The 24,708-nt window shown below is 43.5% G+C and overlaps 1 protein-coding gene across 1 annotated transcript in view; it reads right to left on the bottom strand.

The window, feature by feature from the left end:
• The window catches only part of LOC119465170 (sulfate transporter-like), a 71,640-nt gene extending 49,421 nt beyond the window's left edge, over nucleotides 1-22,219 (bottom strand). Inside the window, exons 1-4 of the mRNA XM_037725965.2 lie at nucleotides 21,920-22,219; nucleotides 15,412-15,667; nucleotides 3,445-3,555; nucleotides 1,325-1,488 (exon numbers count right to left, since the gene is read on the bottom strand). Coding sequence (XP_037581893.1) covers nucleotides 1,325-1,488; nucleotides 3,445-3,472 — 192 coding nt within the window. The 5' untranslated portion in view covers nucleotides 3,473-3,555; nucleotides 15,412-15,667; nucleotides 21,920-22,219. The remainder of the gene's footprint in view (nucleotides 1-1,324; nucleotides 1,489-3,444; nucleotides 3,556-15,411; nucleotides 15,668-21,919) is intronic.
• Between the last annotated feature and the right edge of the window lie 2,489 nt (nucleotides 22,220-24,708).

The raw sequence follows: 24,708 nt of genomic DNA on the forward strand, positions 1-24,708 counted from the left end.
GAAAGATACCGCTTCTATATTACTTTATGCAAAGCAGAAATTGCATGAGCAGCACATTGATGCCGCTAATATAAAAAGGGTTGTATATATATATATATATATATATATATATATATATATATATACAACCAACATTGATGATAAGGTGATGGTGGTCATTGTTACTCAGCTGAATGCGTTTGCACGCTTATAATTTGGAATAATACTACGTTGACACTCCAGAAAACTTGTACACCAGAAGCAAGCAAAACTGCCGAACTGTAACTAGTATAAAACTACCTGTAATACAAGCCCATTATGGGGAATTCATTACAAACCCCTTTAAGAACGCGTAACAGTAAGCTTCAGTGCCTGTAAGAATTTATTGAATTCACTAAAACCATGATTTTGTACGTAACACTTTTTTCGCTACTGAACTTCCCATCTTGACTGCAGTAAATATGAGCAATGCTAGTGCAGCCACTACAAGATAAAAGAGCAATTCTTTACTGATTCATAGTAAGCCCATAAATTTAAAATTTCAGGATGCTGATTTCAATTGCTCAATTGTACTATAAATGAAGCAAACCAAAAATAATAAGCTAGATTCTCGTTTACTAGTATCTCATTGACCAAAGGGTCTGAGATATTCTGAGACCGTTTGACTGATACAGTGCTCTGCTTTCTGATTTGCAGCAGCTGCTAAACATCTTAGGCTGTCATGCTTCTGAAACGCGTTTTTTGGCATGAAAAAGAAAGGAGTTCCTAAACAATAGCCGGAAAACTGTAATGCCTGTGTGGCGTAGTTCTGTGTGCAATTTAATAGTCTGTCATGGAACTATTTACAAAAACAAAACGTCTTTCCCGCTTTTACATGTTATTGATTCATTCATTCATGTCATCCAAGCACTTATTCATGTTCCATTTCCAAATAAAGGTAGGGGAAGGGGGGGGGGGGGACTTACCGGGTTTAGATCCCCTAAGTCCTACACACTGACAGCAGGGCAGTAACATTGTACACAAAACCAAGCACAAAGCGTTCAAAAAAGCTTCCTTTTTTTCTCATAAACACCGAAAGCAGGGAAATAAAAATACTAAACAAAGTATAGAGATTATGTAAATTGAGATAATCAGACAGCAAATGGTAAATACGAATACAAATTCCACCATAATTATCGTTATTGATCAATAACACATCATCAGCATTGTTGGGATAAAAAATGTTATGATGAACCTATGAAAGCCTTCGACGGTGCCTGCGCAATCGACTACACTGTAAAAAAATTCATTTTTGCCACGTAAACACTTTTTTTTCTAGGCTATGGGGGTTCAGTTTGCTCCTCACCTGAATTAGTCCACTGAGGAACGCAAGCGTAATGGCCACGTCAGCGCCGGACCGTTCTATAGAAAATTCGTCGACACCGTCTTTGACGAGAGTCATATTGTCCGAGACAGCGCTGTACTTCTGTACGACCACTCCGGTCATGAGGGCCGACACGGGGACCATGCCTGCGACGAATGGTAGTGAACAGGACGTAACAGTTCAGTAAATGGCAAAAAGTACTGAGGGGTGTTGTATGCGTTGCGTGTTCAGTGCCATACTATACATATTACCAATGCTGTGCACTAAGCAACTCTGGGTGCATTTTGTTGCGCTACTCCATGAGTACCAGTGCTCCACATGTAACGTCTGCAAAGTGCCTCTTGGTGGCCGCCCTAACAGAGCAGTAGTACATCGACAACCTTAGATTCAGCACAATGCACAACCTTAGATTTGCGAGGTTGTATAGCTTTTAAGCCTCGTTACGGTGTTGTCCATGAATGGCCCCATATCCGCTTTTATCTGCATATTGGGTCCCAGCGCCCCCGTCTCCTACGTTTTACAGGTGGTAAACTGTTCTTCACAAGCAGCGGGCAGCTCCCCTTGGCGTGACACGAATGTGAGTTTATGGTTCCTTGTCTATGGTCCCTTGCTAAAATTCCTGGTGGACTATGGTCGTAGTGGTCGTGTACAGTCATGGGTCAGGGAGGCTTGACAGATGTAGCACTCTCGGGTAACTGCAACACTTACGTGATTAGGACGCAGCGAACTCTGTCAACGGCACGTCGAATGCTCTGTTTAGCAATGCGCTAGGCGGGGCGTCGTATTAGCGTACCTAAGAGCCTCGTAGGCTAGGGCCATCGTGCTTACGGAGCTTCCTTCTAAAAGGCAGTGCAAAGACGAATTACTGCACTGAAAAAAACTGCAATAATTGAATTTATTTCCTGATTAGCGAAATAAATGTCAACATTTCAAGCGGAGAGAGAGTGAAAAATTCAGGTTTAATAAAATGATTAAAATTATCCTAGATTTTCTCCTCGTCACTCGATTGAACGGATTGTAGAAAAGGAGAAAAAAAAAACAGTTTCGTTTGTGACCGCTTAAGCCAATGGGAGCCGACCAGTAACACGCAAAGCACTTCACCCAACCTGTCCCGACAGCGTGCTATGGAGTGGCGCTACGCATACTAGTTAACTTTTAATCAAGGCCTCTGGGTTTCTGGCTACAAGCCCAGTAGTCCATAAGTATTCCACTAAAATTTCCGAGTGTAGGATGTAGTACGGACACCTGCCTAATTTTGACTATTGTGTTGCGTGACTTGCCCATGTGTACCGACAATTAATTCTGGATCACAACAGAGCTCGTGTCCCTGTGGACTGTTCTTCCCTCCAATGGTTCTCGGCACTGATATTCCAAAGTGCTGAGTCCGCGATTTTGAGGTTGTTTTCAAGGTAGGGATGCCTTCGTATCCTCAGAAGTGATGATTAACAAAAAAAGCAAACAGTATAAACTTGTCGAATAATAACTTACGCACAAATATCTTATATTTTGCCTAATTCCTTCACGCAACAGGGCCATAAACGCTAAAATTTGATGGCTACAGGAGAGGAAGTCCGCCGGGATCAAATGAACAAGAGCGCCGGATACATTAGATTAGTGCAAAATAAGTTTTCTTTTTGTTAATGACCAGTATTTCTTCATGTAAAACTAACAGTACGACGATGAAAAGGATGAAAGCAAGTGACTTATCACAAGTACAGCGCTTAGTTTTACGCTGTGCATAAACAACTAGTCAAGCTTTCCTCCTAAGTCTGTGCTTCTGAGGCAGTCTTCAGTAGCTAGACAATTACAACAAATACCGTCCGGCAATTGAGTTGTTTATTTGTACATAACTGCTGTCGCGAAGCGATTGTAAGGCAGTATAACAACATTCTTTTTCGCAGTGTAACACATAAACAAGGCAACCAAGAAGTGGTTAATGCTCATGATTGCGATCGCTGTGAGCAATCATTCGAAATCTTGAGTCGGACAGCGACTCGTCACGTCGCAGCTCTTTATGCACTGCTACGACCATATAAACAGAAAAAAAAATGTAGAGCAGAACGTGTTCTTGCACAGAAAATATGCTTGGTATGTTTACATACCCATAGATACGTAAGGAGAAGTTCCCATGATGACGTAGACCAGCGCCGGATAGAGCGAAGTGTAGAGACCCAGGGCTGGATCGACTCCCGCGATGATGGCCAGCACAAGACCTAAGCCGCGAAAAAGGCATTTACTTATTTTTGTGAATCATGCAATTTGCGTTACTTTATAGTTTCACATATGTCTACATGTGAGTTCCATAGTTTTCAAATATATTTATTTTGCTTAGTGGTTGATGACGCAGCGGTGCCATAATGTTAGGATAGGACGTCCTGGAACAACAGGTGTGCCGCTGTGCTTCACATGGTCTACGACTCGCCACATGATACTTCTTCCACAATGGTGGTCAGCTGAGGTAGTTCCTATGCGCTCATAGTTTGCAGCAGCCATATGAACACTGCAAACGCTAGTCTGGGTGATCTTTAAGTTATTCAATTCGCCTTCCGTTCACGTGCTCGTAATCTCAGACGTACTTCCCATTAGGGGGCCTTTATGCGCTCTGTGAAAGGTATGAAGATGTGTAATGACCTTGGGCTAGTTGCAGAACTTTTACGCATTCCTGAGAGCCTCCATCTAACAGCATAACGGAGCAATATATGGACTGACCAGGAGGAAATATTTTTGTCAGCTTAAACTGAAGCGAGGCCTCAGTCACAAGTCTGGATGGCTATAAAATATACGATGTCAACGATATCTTAATATGAGTCTACAGCATGGCGAAGATTCTATTTATGCAATCTCAAGTAGCCCATTTTGCGTCAGCGTACTGCATCCTCTGCCTACAAATTCTGTGACATAGTCCATTTACTTGCTGTCGTAGAATACCTTTGGGACCCTCCGGTTCTGCAACAGACAACCACTTAATTATTCATGCGTAGCATACGACCCGTAAAATTGCGTTCGTGCTCTTATATGAAGTACAATATCAACTGCTCTCTTTCGCTCTATTAACCACACTAATGTCGTCCTGCCACCCAGCATTACGCCAACGGTATGAACATAGCGTAATCATTACGTGGCTTACAAGGGAAAGCTACCACTCATATCCTAATGGAAAGACGAGGAAAGCAAGAAGTGTGCAGAAGTAAACATTAAATATCTCACAAAACTAGACGCCTAGACCAAACTAACACTTGCTTTCCCGTTCTAACATGGCACGCTGGTTGTGTATTATGTAATGTTTCTTCACGTGGACTCAGTTGCAAGTCTCGTTACCCGTTACTTGTTTTTCCTTGTGTCTTATTTTGCCGCGACGCTTGTGTCAGCTCGCCCAGCTATCCACCGTGATAGACGTCCAGGTTGAGGTATAAATATACAATTGCGATGGACGCAAAAATAGTACAAATAATGTCGGCGATAGAGCCAGCTGGTTTCTCGGTTTCCTTAACAGTCTCGCGGTTCGCTATATTTATGAAATTTTATACTAGGCCACAACTAGCGACAAATACAAGGCCACAGCTAGCAATTTTGGGCCGATTTTTAAGCGATATTTTCGTTTACAATGATTATAGCATCAAGACAACACCTTTCCAGCCAGGTGGGGTTCACGGACTGCAAGCAGTGTGATTTTAGATAATTCCCTGTGACTATTTCCTTGCGTTATCGCGGCTCGACTGCATCCGTTTAACGTCTTTCAAATCTGTGCGTAGAGGTACTGCCCCTTTGACAAGAATTTAGTTAATTTGGCCGCAGAGCAGAAGTCGTGCCTGCTCCATGCCCACTTGAGTTTTATGACGCTATAAATATCAGCCTACTCACTATACTTACGGGAAGATTTTAAATATCAGCCGACAACACCAAGAACAGCCGCTACCACAACAAGAAGCTCTTGTTGATTAGTCGTTTGCGTACCTAACGCCATGAGTGGGAAAACAGGATTGAAACGCGCGCACACGCACACACACACAGTTTTGAGTAGGGCGTCTTTTAGCTCGAACCTGTCGGCACGGTTTTCTTGAACACCACTATGCACAAGCCAGCCTACATTATCCACACATGAACAGGTGATATGGGGGCTGGTTTTGTTTGATGAAAATGAGACATTGACCTGCAAGTCAATGCGGGCCAAAATGACAATACCGAGTAGCGCCTTGACTCATGGCTCGCTGATCGAGAGCATCTTAATGGAAAGGAATCATGGAGGGGATCAACAGTAAGTTGATTCCCCTCTGTATCTAAAGTTCAGTTAGAGCCAACGCAGTGGACATCTATGGGTTGGGCTTCACCTCATATTTATCCCTAAATATCTCACTAAATCGCGTGCACGTTTTTTTCTTGCGTTCTACTTTAGTGCGAGCGCAACGCCATGTAAGGATGTGGAGCATCAGCGCCGTGGTGGATACATGATGAGATGCAAAAAAAGAAACATGCATTTTCGTTAAACATGATCGACACCCGTAGGCCTTCCTTGAATCTTGTGCGCCCTATTCACTCAATTCCTTCTCCTGTTCGCGGTATCTACAGCCAACGAAAAGATGCAGAGAATGTCAGTGATAAACCAGGAGACACTTCTTCAATCCACCTACTTGAGATTTCTCTGGCACTTCAAACCGGGTAGGGGTATGAAACTCTTCACATCACACTCAATTCTATTGCTTTTTCTCTGATAAAGCTATCTCAGCACCGTCGCAAAAATTCCACATGGAGGTTACAAGTAATCTAATCTCCGCAATAAATTGTGTCATCCGGAATTACGCGAGACATCGACGTTCCTTGCTTCCAGCGTGATTTTTGTGCAACATCTATGCAGTAACTAGGACGCATTTACTTCAGTTTGCTTGGCTAACTGCCTTGCAAAAATACCAGGAGGTGCCTAGCCTAATTGTGCTCATGGAAAATGTATCCATATATTAAAATTACTTCTGGGTTTTTACGTGTCAAACTACCTTCTGATTGTGAGGCAAACCATGCACAGAGGGCGACTCCAGTATACTTTTGACCACCTGAGGCTCTTCAACGTGCAGTCAATACAAGGTACACGGACGTTTTTACATTTCGCCCCCATGGAAATGTGGCCGCCGCGCGATTAGATTCGGCGAGCTCTTGCTGAGCAGCACAACGGCAACGCTACTAAGACAACCACGTAGGGTGGGTGTATCCACATGTATGTAGGGTGTCCCAGCTAACGTCCGCGGAGCGGTTATAAAAAAATATGAAGATAAAAGAAACGCGCTGCAAGATGCCACTTTAAGACCTACGATGTTCAGTTGTCAGAACTGTGAAGGCCGAACATGGTAGGTTTAATAATTGAACCTTGCCTCGTCCTTCATTAATGTTGTTTTTTTTTTGCAGAACAGCTTGCCGCGCATAACTGGGACAATCGGGAGACACTAGGTTGGTGCACATTGATAACAAATGTCACAAAGTGCGACAAAAGGCAACAACGGTCGATATTTATAGCTTTGTCTCAGACTTGATATGGTACCGTCCCACGGGGAACATCGATGGGGCCCTGGAATAGTTTCTAATTACTGATAGAATGGCTCCAGTATCAAAGGAAATAGCCTCACCAATCTTCTGCAGCAACAGTGTTTCAAATCATTTTACTATTATCAGAGTTACACATAGTTATCATGCGGATGAGCGACCTTCTTTATATTTTACATCCCCACAAGTACGCTGGAAGCTACACAGTGTAGGTGGCTCCGACTAAAGCTTCGGCGCACTTTCTGCGCGCTGCGGAATGTGGCATGCGTTTTCCCTCTAGAGTGACCATGCGTTCAAGCCACCGGGACGAATAAGCGTCCGGCATTTCGCGATAGTGAAACCCATGAGAACACTGATGACTAATGAATGATTCCGTGCCAATCCGAAGTGAGAGATTTAGTTTCAAGAGCACCGCGAGCACGACTGCGGTTGCGGCCGTTTCAATCTGTCGTGTTTTTTTAAATTATTTTTCATTATGGACCTCTGAACGATGCATGGCTTGCCATGTAAGCCACAAATCTGTAGAATTATCGGATACATTACTGACATCACGTGAGCTCAAAAATAAGGGGGGGGGGGAAGGGGGAAATGTCAGAAGAATTACTCAACCATTGAATTCCATCCGCTGGAGCAGCAGTCCTCCTGCGCATACTTTTTAATACACTCTTTAAAACATCGACCAGTAATTGATAGCTGGCTTCAGACTGCGGAAGGCATATAACGTGCGCAACCTCAGCTATGAAGCAATATACTCAGTTTTCAGGTGGAAGCACTTCATTTTTTTGCCTGGAAATATAGCATATTATATAGCAGATAGCAATCTAGCATTGTTCCTTTTCCCTTTTTTTTGTTCATTTGTGTTTTTTTTATTTTTCATATGTGACAATGAGCATAATGAAGAATTCCGAATACTTGAAAGCAACAAAAAGAAACATTTTGGTTACACTGTAACAGACACGCAGCCCCAGTGGAGACGCGGAAATTCGTGTGCGTATTGCAGATAGTTTTGGGCATTAGAGGACATAAATAACGCAACCAAAGATACAAGTTGCATTTATTCACGCATTAGAAAGCTTACATGCCTAAGCCATGTTAGAGGAAGGGGTTTGTTATAGTCTAATTTTGCAATCGTTCTCGCCCGTTATTCATGGCGCCCGAGCCTGTGCTGCAACGTTGGAGCCCGCAGCACTCGTAGATGGTTGCGCCACCTGCGCTTGCGCTCCCTATAGAAATAGACCAGCTTTGCATCGGTCAAATGTGTTCGATATCCCCCTGTCTTGCTGCCCGAGCCTCCTTACGCAATTTACTTGTTTATCTTTCTCTCCCCCCCCCCCTTCCGCACTTATTGTGTTTTCACCTCCTTACTGCTTCCTCCCGTGCAGGGTATCCAACCGGAACTACCTCTGATTAACCTTCCTGCCTTTATATGCATAATTTCACTTTTCTGGATGCTATATGTCGAGAGCAAGGGCCCGTAGCCGAGCAAACGTGAAATTTCTTGTACAATTCCTACACTTGTAGGCCTTATAACTCCTGATCAGCACCAGTTTGAGTTTGATGAATCATACCTACTATGACATAGTGAGCTTCTCAAACGCGACCAATTCTGCTCGAATGGATAAACGTACGTTTATCCATCGTTTCTACATGGATAACGCACTGCAGTGCTATGCCTGTGAGAACATCGAATGGAGAGGCTAACTTTAGCTTCGATTACGTCAGGCGTACGGCGCGACAGCAGCGTTATTTGTGCATGCGACGCATGCATGATCGAGTAAGGACTTTCTTCTTCTACACAACCGCACCACTGCAAGGTGAGTGCGTACTACGGTTTCACAGATATAAGCGATTATAGTATAACAGGCTTTCGTTACATGCGGTTTTAGCAAGTGACTCTATTTGACCGATATTAAAATCCGTTTCTCGTCGAAGGCAAAGATCATGAAATTTGTTAACCCTTTCGCCCAGTTCAACAACGCCCAGTTCAACCACAAAAACACGAAAAAGAAAGCCGTGTACTTGTCTCTATTGGTATCTCACAGATATACACTGATCTTAGAATTCATTACATCACGTGCAGCAAGAAAATATTCCATCAATTGCATTATAAAACAACTTGTTTTCGTCATTTACAGGTGTAGTAAATTGCAAAGAGAGGTCATACGTTTGCATAGAACATAGTTACCGCTAAACTATCAGCAAGAACTTAAAACTACAGAAGTGTGAGCATCAGACAAATTATGTCCATAGGATCAACTCCTAATAATTATTATTTCTTTATTAAAATGTAAAATACAGAAATACAATATTTCTTCAGCCCGACAAAGCGTTGATTTATTCGAGCGGGACTGGGCAGTACCCTGACCCGAACGACACAACTTAATTTTGCCTTAACAACATCAAACTTTCATTGGTGTTTTATCTAACCTCTTTATAGAGTGTACAATATCGTGACACTGCTCGTAAGAAGGTTTTAATAGCATCTCTGAGAACTCCAGGATCTGTGTAGATTAGTCGTGGCGCCAAGAAAAAGAAAATACCATATCAGAGTCACATGCTAATTCGTTAGCGTCGTTCCGGCATTTCTAGAAATCTTGTTTTTCAATACACCAACAACGAATTTTGGTAGAGCACACGTCCAGACAGTATGCTCTACCAAGCCCTAAAGGACAAGATTGGTGGCAATCGTCGCCATCTGTTTGGTGACAGACGTTCATAATAAGCAGCCATTATTAATACAGGAATATGTCGGTGAGTCCCTAGGACCTGGAGGCTTGCAAATTTGTGAGGCTTTCAAATTTTGACAACGTTAAATAATAAACCATATATTACTGGACGCATGATCGAATGGGTTGGTGCTGACGTCGTAAACATCTTTATGGGCGCTGCTACAACGCCGCCAGCTCCTTGGCAGCGACATACCTGCTTTGACGCAAACACTTATCTTTTCTCTCACGGATAGGCGTCTCCCCGTGATACCCTGTGCGTTGGAGTGCTTCTGCTACTTCTTGGAATGCCCTGCCGAATGAGCACGCACTGATAACGTAAGTTCTACACTCGCGAAGGTGGCGACCGCGGCGTTGGACAAAAGAACTCGAGTGGTGATACCCGGACCTCTACGGTTTGGCTGTCCAGTGAGTGTCTTGGTTTTGTAGCACTAGGGAGGGGTCACTGATACGAAAGGCAACGAAAAGCGAGACTTGAGAGACGCGCTGACCTGCCCCCTTGGCAAACACCTTCTCAGAAGCTGAGGATGTCTACCATAAGACAACGCCGCTGATCGTAGCGGAAACAGTGCACTTAAAGGGACACGGACACAAAAGTTGGCGGGTGGTTTTTTGCGTCGGAACAAAAGTTGAACTTCTGAAACTGACGAATACAACAAGCTGCTTTGAAAAAAAAGAACAAGAAACTTTTTTTTAGTTGTTCTGTTGCACCTTGCCTCCAAGCGGCCGCCGGCAGAAGCTGAAATTTGACGTCATAACACCCACCTGCGCGCGCGCGCGCGGCCAAGTTCGGCCACAGCCGTTGCAGTGTTTGCGGGGGTGTCAGTCCCTTGCAGCGTTTGTTTAACCCCTTTCGGCGATCTTCGCGCGTGGTCCGTCCAAACATTATCCTCGTCGGCGCTCCACACAGGTGGTGCGTCTTACATGCGCCTTCCCGCGGTCGTCGCTCGGTATTGACGCGTTCGTCGCGCGGAAGGAAATGCCCTAGACATTACTGTTATAACAGCATCGTCGGTCGTGACAAGCCATCGCACACGTTTCCCAGAGACGATAAGGTGCGTAAACTTTGGATACCTGCCTGTCAGCCATCACGCCCCGCCTGGAGACCTCTAAAAAATGACTTCATTTGCGCGGACCACTTCGTCAACGATGATTATGTGACCAGCCAGCTGTGCTGAAAAGCCTCGGCATGCCGCTCAAAAGGCAACGCTTAAAGCCTGACGCTGTGCCATCGGTCTTCTCACGAAAACGCAAGGCAGAAATGGTCAGCGGCGCGTTGGAAAAGAGGAGGCGAAAGATGTCGGTACTGTTTTCGTTCACTTGCAGCCTTCTTGAGCAGTGTGAGGGCGAGGCTGGCGCGAGATACCCGAGGCTGGGCACGAAGGCAGCAATGTCTTTAAAAATGTTGGCGAAGCATAGTAAAAGAATACAAGACTAGCGAGCGCCACTCACGAGATCAGACGCACACACAGCTCCGCTTCTCCACAGGCTAAAAGCAGAAAAAACTGGGCAGAACGCCAGACAGGTGCTGCCATCTGTCGGTCGGCTGGCGAAGTGGACGTGAGAGACTCAGAGGTACTGATACCTCACAGCAGTTGCTCACACCGACGCCATAAACTACTATTCAGTCATCCACGCAGCGCTGAAGTAACCCGCAGCTGCCTCGCCTGCGTTCGCTCTTGAAAAAGCTAATTTACAGAGGAAATGACAAATAATTCTTGCACAAGTGTCTCGTACAGAGCGAAATCTTCGCGCTACGGTACGCGAAAACCTGACCGGCACTTCCACGGCCGCCTGCTCCTCTTCGTCGCTTGACACGGAAGGCTGGTAACCTTAAGCGGTAATATTTCTTGCCAAGTTGGAATGGTCCTCGTTTTCAGACGTGTACTTATCGCTGGTAGAGGAACCAGAACTCTAATTCATGCTCGCGATGGCGGCGTCGGCGCGCTTCGAATGACCGCGGCCGGCCGGCTGGCTATCCGACGAGGGTGTCGTGACGTCACGCCTTCCAACTCCCGCGGGTCGGGGCGGCAAGGCGCTCGCTCACAAAAACGCCAAAAATAAAGCCATCGGCTCAAAAATGAGCTAAGTGACTACTTCTTTTCGGTGTAATCACACACTGAGAATTCGTTTTCAGAATGTTCGTAAAATTTTCACATGTCCTGTCCGTATCCCGTCAGTTCTCTTTAAAAGTACCCGTCAGTTCTCTTTAAATGAAAAACGGGTGCTGAAAGTGTACAGTTCATGTTTCATTGCTTAGTTTGTTCTACATTTCTGTGAAACCAAAGCGGTATGACCCAATCACAGATTCTGTAGCTTCTGCAATTTTTATAAGTAATTCAAGAATCAGCGCTGTACGCCATGATATGATCATAAGCAAAGCTTCTTCGGATAAGCAAAAACAATGTTTCAATAACCTTGACACGCTGATAAGTTACGTACCAGGCGTCGTTGAATAGCTGAAAAACTGGAAATCTTGGGCGTCAGCAATGGTGCATACTGCCTACATAAAACGATGTCACCTCACCTATATTATTGCCACCCATGTGAAAAAAAAAGTTCATTTATTCTGCTCATAAGCTGCAGAGATTTGCTACGCCATTTTCTAGCTTTGAATAAATTTAAAGCTTCACCTTGTTTAATTTTGTGTAATATTACCGATGCTATGTGAAGAAAGAGAGTGGTGCGAATCAGAGTGCAAACAGTGGTTGCCGACATTCTAGTTGGAAATATTAAGCGGAAAAAATGACGCTGAGCCAGCCGTGTAAGGCATAGGACGGATTACTGGTCGTGTGTAAGTATTACAAACAATGGAGACTAATAACCGGGAAGTGCAGTCGAGGACCAGAAAATGTGGTCAGCTGGCGCAACACAGGGGGAATCGGGGAGCGCTGGGAGGAGCTTTTCTCATGCAGTGGACGTAAACAGGCTTACGACAAGACAATGTTGATAATGTTAACACACAAAACCGTATCCTTTAAAAAGAACTATTTAGTAGAATTTATTTTTTTCTTATTCTCTTTCTAAACCCATTCATTATATGTGATGTGACACCTTTGAATAGCATTTCAAATAGCCTTATCCACCGGCCAGCATTGGCTTAATATCGAGGTACCCCAATTAAACAAAATTGTAGTAGAAACCACATGAGCATTCGTGAAATGGGTCAACTGGACAGCAAATGGGATGTTAAAGAGGTGATCATACGTATTATTTACCTGTAAATATAAAATATAAGGCATTCGATTCAGTAGAGATATCAGCAGTCATAGAGGCATTGCGTAATCAAGGAGTGGAGGAGGCATACGTGAATATCTTGGCAAATATCTACAAGGATTCCACAGCTACCTTGGTTCTCCACAAGAAAAGTAGAAAGATACCTATCAAGAAAGGGGTCAGGCAAGGAGACACAATCTCTCCAATGCTATTCACTGCATGCTTAGAAGAAGTATTCAAGCTCTTAGAATGGGAAGGATTAGGAGTGAGGATCGATGGCGAATATCTCAGTAACCTTCGGTTTGCAGATGACATTGTCCTATTGAGCAACAATGGAGAGGAATTACAACAAATGATTGAGGACCTTCATCGAGAAAGTGCAAGAATTGGGTTGAAGATGAATATGCAGAAGACAAAGATAATGTTCAATAGACTGGCAAGGGAACAAGAATTCAGGATCGCCAGTCAGCCTCTAGAATCTGTAAAGGAATATGTTTATCTAGGTCAATTACTCACAGGGGACCCTGATCATGAGAAAGAAATTTACAGAAGAATAAAATTAGGTTGCAGTGCATACGGCAGGCATTGCCAAATCCTGACTGGGAGCTTACCACTGTCGTTGAAAAGAAAAGTGTACAATCATTGCATTCTACCGGTGCTAACATACGGGGCAGAAACTTGGAGGTTAACAAAGAAGCTCGAGAACAAGTTAAGGACCGCACAAAGTGCAATGGAACCAAAAATCTTAGGAGTAACGTTAAGAGACAGGAAGAGAGCGGTGTGGATCAGAGAACAAACGGGGGTAGACGATATTCTAGTTGTCATTAAGCGGAAGAAATGGAGCTGGGCAGGCCATGTAATGCGTAGGATGGATAACCGGTGGACCATTAGGGTTACAGAATGGATACCAAGAGAAGGGAAGCGCAGTCGAGGGCGGCAGAAAGTCAGGTGGGATGATGAGGTTAGGAAATTCGCAGGCGCAAGTTGGAATACGCTAGCGCAAGACAGGGGTAATTGGAGATCGCAGGGAGAGGCCTTCGTCCTGCAGTGGACATAAATATAGGCTGATGATGATGATGATGATAAAATATAAAATATTCAACACACTTGTTCACTCACACTTAACGCATTCCTGTTCACTCTGATGGTCAAAAACGCAAGCCCACACAAAGAGTTTTAAATTTCTACAACTGCATTTTGGGAATATGTTAATATCTGAACTAATATAGTTTACTGCAGAAACAGTGGCCACTCTGCGCCACTGAGATTTGTTGTGCTCATGGAATTACAGTGCATCTCGATAGCCCGAACCAGAAAGCAAGAATTAGCGATAGGGAAACATGACAAAGCGCAACCACCAACTACTGCAGCTAAACCAACAGAGCTCTCATGCGACAGCTGGTGCGTCTCAATATTGGCTCGGCGAGGAACGCGTCCGCTCGAGTCAGAAATGGGCAAAAGAGCAAAATAAACTGGATCACTTTAAAACGACAGAACGAGACACTTGAATTCGGTTTAATATAGGAATAAAGGACCTGACTGTGAATTTTGTGGGGGAAAATATACCGGTAGCATTTGTTGTTTCTTTGCGTAATTCTGTGACCTGTGACCGGTAAGTCAGTGACCGGCGCATATTTATAGGTAGTACAGATGGACATACGTAAACGCCGACTCGTTAATGTGCTGTCCCGTGCTGAGCCACGTCGGCTGACGACGTAACTTCCCTGACAGGGAAGTCTGCGGGAGATCTCGAGAAAGACTGCTTTTTCGCTCAAACGAGCAATGCGAACGATAGTAAAGTTTTCTGATACACAAAACACTGCACCATAACTTCAAGTACACAAAATGCGCCAAATAAAGGAACTGTATAGGTGCAAATGAACGCAGAAAGCTTTCCGTCAACATAAGCAGACGAGATTTCGCTTGAGATTCGGTATCATAACGAAGCAAGCGCTTACACACTAACTAAGCAATAGGTAAATAAACCCCATTCATGCACAAGCTATGGTGATCAAAAACTAATTTGTTCCTTTCCGGACATTCCGAACCAGTACAGTACTAAATAGCTTACTGTTACAATTATTATTTGATGAAACTGTTATGCCTTGCGCGAGTTAAGAGTCATAACTTGTCCAAGTCTACAGACAAGTGAATTGCTGTTCCAGTTGATATATTTCCTCGCCCCAAGAACAGATGAGCAAATTTTTTTGTACTACAGATACGGATCTCACAGCCCATTTTCGGTCAGCATTTCACAAACTTCGTGCAAGGACCAGACTTCCTAGTGAAACGTCAGTATTTGATAATGGCTGCAATCTGAACATTCTGAAATACCACTTTCTATTCACAATATGCCTTCTCAGAATATTATTTAAAAACCAACTAGCAAAATTTGGTAAATAATGATTGTAGTGGTATTGGCCCGCAAACTGGGGTGTTTGATATTGCTATAAAAATTATAGTTTGCTATGAAAAATGGCGTTTTTACCTTAAATTCCTATTTTTGTTTCAAGCTGACAAGGGCGCTGCAGTGACACGCTTCAATGTTTCCGTACAAAACTGATTGTGCATTGTAGGTGGTGCTCCCAGTTCACGTACCTTGTGGCACGTTGATAACGACCGTTGAGAGTCCGCCAAGAATGTCCGGTAGCAGGAACGTCCGCAGGTCGTAGGTCCTCAACCACGTCAAGATGGGAAAGAGTCCGAGTAAAAACGATGGGGTGCCCGAGGAGCGTGTTTCGACAAAAATCAGCAGCCACTGCACCGAGTGTTTTCACCTCCTTCTGTTTTGGGTCCAGCATCTCAAGCGCCCAGTTTGTAAGCGCCTTTCGGTCGACAATGATCCTGGCTTCCGCTGCGGTGGCCAGATATGAAAAGGCACATAAGCAAAGCACCAGTGTTGCCAAACTTTTCTGAAGGTGTATTCAACCACAACATAGATTACTAAACGTTGTTCGATTTAGTCCTAGGCACCAGCAGTCGTGGAGGCATTGTGCTATCCAGGAGTTCAGGAAGCAGGCTTGAATGCCTGAGAAAACACTTTAGACAATTCAGAGCTCTCCTCATTATACACAAGAGGAGCGAACAAAAGCGATCATAAATGGGTCAGGCAAGAAGGCAGATGTCAAATGTTATATACTCCATTCTCACAAAACGTATTCAAGCTATCAGACTGGGAAGCATTACGAGCGAGGATCAACGGGGAACGTCTCAGAAACATGAGGTCTGCGGGGGCCATCCTTCTGTTTAGCAAAGCTGGACATCATTTTATACATACGATGAGGACTTTAGACGACAAGGTGTAAGAGTAGATATCCATATTGTGTGCAGAAGACAAAGGTCATGCCAATATCCTGTCAAGAGGATAAGAATTTGTGGTTGACACTCAGCCTACAGAATCTGCGTAAGACTACGCACGTTAATGGACGATCCGGATCGTAAGACATAAATCTAGAAAAGAATAAAATCAGTTGGAGAACACACGGCAAGCATTAGCATGTAATGAATGGCAGTTCATCTCTATCTATGCAGCAAGTGCACAATTAATGGTTTCTAACAGAATTGACCTATGAGGCCGAGACTTGGAAGTTCGAGATGAAGGACAGGCAGCAGAGGCAGGCACATGGCAGCAGCTCTCGGCTCAAGTAAACTTACGTCATTCTGTAGCATTTTTAGTGCATATCATGTTGGAAGATGATCACGTGTCGCAACAAAAATGTTCAAGCTTGGAATGAAAGCGCAGTTTAAGTGCATCTGAAACGATCGCATACAGATAATAATACGCATGAAAAGGAACATGCCACAAACGTGGAAGAGCTCCCTCGTAATATGTCGGCAATGATCTGGCTTGTAATTTCTCTGTATTAAAGAGCTAACCGAATTGATTGAAGGCCTTGCAGATGCTAGCAATCATTTACGACAAATTCGGCCATGAGAATGAACCGCCAATATCTGGAAGGAGAAAACCTTGCAAGAAGGACAATGAAAATTGAAGTGAAAAATCAACCTGGGAAGTATGAAGCGCTTAAGGCACGGTTCGAATAATTTGGGGAAGTACGTAAGGAGGGAGAACCTCGAAATGCCCTATATAATTATCACTTCGCTATTTTCGTAGCCTTCTAGACGTTAATGTTTAGGAGAGATCGAGAAGCTATTAAACATGCTTTCTCACTATAACTACGGTAACTCAGAGTAACATGGCGGACAGACACAAACGCAAGAAAGACACGGACGAGCGCTACTACCAGCTGTTTTTTCACAGAGATCCACCCACCCATATTTAGGTGTTGTTCTTAAAGAGAACACCAGCTGGACAATAAACGCAAACAAAGCTCGTGCCAATATGTGTAGGCCGATATGGGTATTATGCAATCTTAAACGCTTGTTGCCGAAATTCTTAAAAGCAGTAACATTATGCCCTTGTTCAGTTCACTCTTCCCTACTGCATACTGATCTGGTGCGCAACTAGTAAGAAAAAGACAGGTTGTTAGCCTTACAAAAAGAGAGATGCGCGCTGCATTGAAAGCCTACCAAAATAAGACTACAGAGGACATTGCTTCTCTAAGCTTAAAATGCTCGAAGTTTACTAGCTCTCTCTATTCAAGTGTTCTCTATATACACAGACAAAAATTTCTGTCCCCACTGTACTCAGTCCTTATCTTCTCTCCCGGTCTGTACACCCGGACTACCTTAGGCACAGCTGACGTGGAACACCAGTATTCAGAACTATAAAACTCGGGCACTTGCTTACTTATTACATAATTTATTAAACAAACATTACGATCGTTCTTATATGATTCAAAACTGCAAGTTGGCATTTTTTTGCAACAAAAGTTTAAGAATTATTCCTTCTTTGGTTCCATAGGATAGCAACACCTTGTGTGGTGGTGGTTGTGGATTGTAGCAACAGGGGTGGTTGTGTGGTGAACCAGTCGTGTTATAGTCTTTTGTAAGCATTTGTATGCTTAACATTGTGGTATCAAATTTCGCAGAGCTGGTATTCGGCATAATTATTGCTGTGTGTGTACTTCACGCTACCTAGAATACTGCATGTGTATATTTTATACATGTCTAGCATCTTGCATTTTTGATCTAGCGTTGTTACATGGTGTGCTTGCCCATATATTTTATTCTTTTGTTGTGCAATAGCCTTCTATATACTTTTAGGATACGAAAAGAGGTACTGCGTAGCCTGAATGGCATCTGCGCTCCGAAGGTCGTGCCCGCACCTCATGCAGGATAGCTTTGAGTACAAAATAAGCCGCCATTTGGCACTGGGCTTACGCTGCGCTAGCTAAGTGGTTATGGCGTTGCGCTGCCGAGATCGAGGTCATGAGTTCGATCCAGCGCCGCGGCGGCTACAATTCAATGGAGACGATACGGGAAAGCGCTTGTATACATAGGTTTAGGACCCAGGTGGTCAATGTTAAGCCAGGGTGCCCACCACTACGGCATGCCTCGTATTCAGACCGAACATTTGGCAAAAGTCCAGAATTTGATTGTGATTTTAGCTGCGTCCTTCCCTAAGATCATCGTGAGTTGCGCAGCTGAGTGCATCCTAAAAAAAGTGAAGCTGGAGCTGAAGGACAATGACCATGATTTCTCGCAATCACAAGAAAGTTTCAAGCAGACATGACGCCGCTCTGGTATTCTTAGCTCTTATAAGAGGAAAAGCTCTCTTCGAATTTCCGCTGAAACCACACTAAGGTGGAAGACAAGGCACAATTGTATGTTCAATAAATGATCCATCGCAGTTGTGTACTTCCTAGATATGAGGTGTGGTAAACTTTAGGTCGGCCAGACAAAACACGGCGCCGTTGAGATCATATTGTCGAAAATACAAGAGGAAATAGGATAACTTCGCGCATTTGGTCCTGCACGTTACTTTTCGTGCATGTGAGCCGCGGTTTCGGGGACAAAGATTGCAAGCAAGACGAAAAGTAGCAAGTATCCCTTGGTATTGGAAGCAGCCATGCCTGTATCTGTGCCAGCGAAACGTCCACAATTCCGAATGTCGATTTATGAATGCCGTTTTCTGACATGTGCTATTTGCATGTCTTGGTTTTTCGCGCAGTGACACGATAATGTAACGGGGCGCATGACCTCCAAATAGTAAATATACCGGTGGGTGGTATCATCATCATCATCAGCCTATCTTTATGTCCACTGCCGGACAGAGGCCTCTCCCTGCGATCTCCAATTACCTGTGTCTTGCGCCAGCCTGATTCCAACTTGCGCCTGCAAATTTCCTAACATCATCACCGCACCTAGTTTTCTGCCATCCTCGACTGCGTTTCCCTTCTCTTGGTATCCATACTGTAACTCTAATTGTTCTGAGGTTATCCATCCTACACATTACGTGGCCTGCCCAGCTCCATTTCATTCTGCAATGTCAATTAGAACATCGGCTATCCCCGTTTGCTCTCTGATGTCACAGCGCTATATTCCTGGTAATTAACGTTAGGCCTAACATTTTTTGTTCCATGGCTCATTGTGCGGTCCTTAACTTGTTCCGAAGCTACTTCGTTACCCCCCAAGTATCTGCCCCATATGTTAGCACCGGTACAATGCAATCATTGTACACTTTTTTTTTCAACGACAGTGGTAAACTCCCAGCCAGGATTTGCTAATGCCTGCCGTATGTACTCCAACTCAATTTTATTGTTCTGTAAATTTCTTTCTCATGATCAGGCGGCCCTTTTAGAAATTGACCTAGGTAAACGTACCCATTTACAGAATCTATAGGCTGAATGGCGATCCTGAATTATTGCTCCCTTGTCAGCTCAATTATTGAACATTATCTTTGTCTTCTGCATATTAATCTTCAACCCCACTCTTACACTTTCTCGGTTAAGGTTCTCAATAATTTGTAGTAATTCGCCCCCATTGTTGCTGAATAAGACAATGTCTTCTCCAAACCGGAGGTTGCTGAGATATTCACCGTTGTTCCTCACTCTTGGGCCTTCCCATTCTAACAGCCTTGAATACTTCTTCTAAAGATGCAGTGGAGATATTGCGTCTCCTTACCTGACCCCTTGTTTGATAGGGAACTTCCTGCTTTTCTTTGGAATCTTTGTGGCATCTTTGTAGATATTTGCCAAGATATTAACTTATGGCTGCTGTGCTCCTTGATTACGCTATGCATCTATGACTGCTGGTATCTCTACTGAATCAAATGTACACGAAGTAATGGGCAGTGGTCGAACTGAGGCCTATATTCGGTACTAGACAACGTTTGAGAAAGGGGACTTGCATTCGCCAACGTATCAACTGCTTTTATTCGCAGCATATATATGTAGATCACTCCTGTATATAGAGCTCTCAAATCTGTTAGCTATTTGGTGGTAATAAAGTGTACCGCTTAAGTTTAGAGATCTTAATTTTGGATAAAACCGGTGCAATATTAACAGCCGCTGCAGTCATGTGGTTTCATTTCACACGGCGCTTTTCACTTATTGCCTTTTTTAGGAAATATTTGATTGTCATTTATAAATTGTGTTTAATGCTCCCTCTTCTTTCGTTTAGCCGCGATATATTTGCCCCATTTTCCCCATCTCTCCCTCAGCTATGGTGTATTCCTACTGGTTGTTTTCTTTTTTCATTTCAAAATTTTAAGGCATTTTAAATTCCAGATTTTCAAATTGAATTGAATGCACATGTTCGTGAAAATCGACCTCGGAAAATCGAGTTAAATAGCAATTATTGTTCAATATATATAGTTTCTGTGGAGTTCGTTTGGTAACAAAATGCTTATTTAAATTATTTTTGCACATGTAATGCTGTTACTAACTGGATTTCGGACTAACTTCTTTCAAAGGCCTGCAAATGACATGGTTGAAAAAGAATCCTAATAAGATGACATCAACCAAAAAACAAATAGTTTTGCTCAAACCTAGGTATCAAGTCTGTAGGTTGCCTTAGCTGATCCCAAAGCTGCCTAAGGCTGCGCAGTGCTTGTTTAACAAGTGGAAGCTGCTGTGTATAAGCAAAGTCGTCAGTGCGTTTGCTTAGGAACTCGAGCGTTTGCGCAACAGCCGCGGTACTCGCAACGCTGAATCGTTCGGGAGAGTCACTATCTGGATCCGCCTGTCTCCCTGCACACGGAAAAAATTCTTGCTGCCTCTCAATAGTGAAACAGACCAAAAATTCTACAACTTATAATCGTCAATTCTCGAAATGAATACAAATCGAAGACCAAGGACCATTAGATTTGTAATTTCGAATATTGTACACCCGTGCAATCTTTATTCTAAACCGTACGTCGTTCGACAAAACTCAGTGTGTTAACCCCTTTTCCTCTTACTTTATTGGTCGTTGATCAACTATCGAAAGTGGAGATTTTTTTTCAGAGTGGTAAGTTGACCATAAATGGCAGAAACATGCAGGAAATACACATAGCACAATAAGTCGTAATGCTGCTTCGTTTGTCTCTCTTCTCTCTTTGTGCAAATTGCTGTCAATACGTCTGTTATTCATGAACAAAATACTTCAATTGCCTTTGGACTATGAATTCTTACTTCCTGCTTTCTAATAGAAAAAAATAGCTTCCCGGTTTTACAGTAGCTGCGCATATGTCAAGATATTTTTTGTGTGTGTGCGTGTTTATCATCGCGGCTTCTTGGAACCGGCAGCATGACGCCTCCTCCACCCCTCCCGATTTATGTTCCTGTTTTCAAACTCTCACCTTGTTGGACACTGTTACTATCCTCGATGTAATCAATAAGCATGCGCTTATTGTCATCCCCCATCCGAATGAGGGAGAGGGAGCTATACAAACGGCTGCGAAAGAACGGAGTTGTTGCCCTTACGAAAGCAAGTTCCCTTGTCCTAACGTTGCCTGTATCTGCAGCCTGAGATATCCCTTGTTTTAGAACGATACATTGACCTATTGGAATTATCTTGCATGAATTTCGACTAGTGCGAGAAATATCAAATTATATTGGAAAACGTAACACTAAGATGCGCCTCAAGCGCTCAGGTCAGAATTATCAAAAATTTTAAAAATCAAGCCATGCGAAACTACGATTTCAAAGTCTCCTTTGACAAACACAATGGTGATTTCATAATGCACGTTTGTCGAAGAGATTAAATTTCAGTGACTACGTACGTTGGTCAGTGAATGACGTCTCCCGAGCTGCCATGTCGCCATCCATTACTTCTCGCTGTCCCTCTCAGGTCTGTTGAGAAGCTTCGGCCACAATTCTTCCTCGTCACTGTGTTGTTACTTATAATGCCTGCGTGACACCTGTTAGCTTCACTGTGAGCGACTACCGGCAATAAATTATAGGGAAAGAACAATGGCGATAGCAAATGTTTATCCACTACGCGTTTCTTCTGCAAGTTGACGTTTTCCTACGAAACAGCATTACTGGCATTTTCTTTTTCAATAGGAGTAAATCACCTCCGATGCTTCTCATAGTCTAGAATAAAATGCTACTCAACAGTAGTTGCAAGTACAGATCAGATTACGCACGATTGTGACAGCTGGTGTTACCTTTGTTGTGTTGAAATATCCTTTCTATCCTGTACGTCATGAGAAACCTTATCTCCTGGCATTTTTTTTCTTTTTGCGTGATAGCTGTTCTCATAGGATGTGTGGCTGAAGACCCGTATTGAGCATTTCCCTTTATCTCGGTGGTAAGGTTGCCGTAGACTTGTCCGAGACAACAGCAAGTTCTTTGTATCAATGTAATCAGCACTCGAAGATCTTATGTGTAGTTGTGACCGCTGTTTTTATCTCATCAGTGCAAACAATACGCGCGAGGCGAAATCTTATAATGGCAGTTGATAGTAGATCAATGACTTGTTGTTCAGCTCCCATTTATACGCCACCCGAATAACAGAAACCTCATCATATACAGAGCGTCCACGTGTCCTGAAAACCCGCATTTATAAAAAGTAGTTAAATTAGCCTGAAAAACAGCGAACATTAAGATTCATAAAAAGCCGCAGTTTCACCCGAAAGGCGAAGCATCGATTTCGATAGCAAATTAGTCGACAACTATAGGAAGTAAGGATATCAGTTTTATCGACCTTATCAACTTGGAAATATTCACTTAATAACTAAATTAACAAGCGTTGTGTCAGCGCGCACAGACACACATGAACACATCACACTCGATAAACGTGGATACTCTATGTCAAAACGCTGGCGTGAGGAAGTGCGACAGCAGCAGCGAGTGAAGTGACCTTGGTGCAGTCTACTGCTGCTCCCCAAACTAAGCGACGAGAACACCGCACGCACAAATGTATAAGCCGACTGCAGATTGCTTTCAAGATAAGGCGCACGCGACCGCGCGCGGCCCCCCAAAGCACGCAGTTGGTGCCGAAGTAGAACGCCGCCCCCTCCCTCCCTCGTTGCCTCCCAGCTTCCCTCGCTGCGCGCGCGAGATTGAGCCGGCCGCGAAATACGCAATCACTGTCAGAAAACAACGCCGCCTTCCCCTCTCTTCCTCCCATCTCCCATTGCCTTTCCGCGGCAGAAGACGGCGCGTTTTGAGTTTGAGTTTATTGAGATTGAGTTTATTCAACCACACTGGTACATGAGAAATGTGCATTTGTGGTTGGGTATGACGGGTAAAAAGCTGCATAGAAGCAGCTTGACGAGCCCCATCACCCTTAAAACAAAACAAAAACAACAAGCACAGGCAGCAGAAAACAACGATACATAAAAATACATATACTTATGTGGTCTTTCACAGGAAATTGCGAATAAAGCATTTACATAACACGAAAACTAGATGCTCTATAATTGTTGAAATAAATTTATCATTTTATATAACTGTTTTTGATAAACTACTCAAGTTCTCAATTGTTAGTTTCTACCTATTTAGTACATTTGGAAGACAGAAACGAAGAGTTTCAACCCCCATAGTTAATTCGAATACGTGGTACATACAGGCAAGGAAAATGCTGATAGAATTCGCTAAAGCATAAGAGAAACCATTTAAACTCTCAGTTGATAGGATGCGCATGGACGGCAAAACCTATATACTCGACCGTGTCAGCAAAGCTGTTTTTTTGTTGGAAAGATAGCTCGCAACTAATACATGTGCGCGAAAGCACCACCAAGGGCCCACGCCACCTCTTGTCACTCCTTCCTTTCTGATATCATTCACGAAAATTCGAAGCATAATGGCCAAGCGTGACGCCATCTGCTCTTTACTAGAAGACAATGATTCCGATATTCTCGTGCTCACAGAAACTTGGTTGTACCCTGCAATCGCAAATAGCGAGGTTCTTGCTGATAGGAAATGCTACAACATATATCGCAAAGATCGCAACGACAAAAGAGGTGGCGGTGTCCTTCTTGGTGTAAAAAACACGCTCACTTCGTACGCGCTAAATCTGGACTCGACCCTTGAAATCATCTGGATAGTCTGTGTGACTAAATACGCTGAAATCCTATTCGGGATTTGCTACCGCCCACCGGACTCTAGCAATACCTTTGTACACGAACTTCGTGCTAGTATCACTGATGCCAAAAATCTTTGTCCCACAGATGTAACTTATCTCTTCGGAGACTTTAATCTACCGCTAATTGATTCGACCAATTTATCGTCACCGTGTAGCCTTTCAACAGAATTTATCAACTTAGCCTTAGACTTTAACCTGTTTCAAGTCATCGATCAGCCGACCCGTGGTGTAAACAAGTTAGGCTTGTTACTGACGAACGCTCCGGAAACACTTAAGACAGTGTCTTGCCAAAAAGGCTTTAGTGATCATAATTTAATTGAAGTGACATTGGACTTGCCTCTACCATTCACAGGAATATCAAAAAAGAAAATCCGGGACTACAACAAAGCCGACTATAACAAAATTAACGTAGAACTCGAAACATTTTTAAATCTAGTTTTACTACCTTCTTTCGACAATCGCTCTGTAAATGAAAACTGG

Source organism: Dermacentor silvarum, chromosome 9, assembly GCF_013339745.2.
Source record: "Dermacentor silvarum isolate Dsil-2018 chromosome 9, BIME_Dsil_1.4, whole genome shotgun sequence".
Lineage (NCBI taxonomy): Eukaryota > Metazoa > Arthropoda > Arachnida > Ixodida > Ixodidae > Dermacentor > Dermacentor silvarum.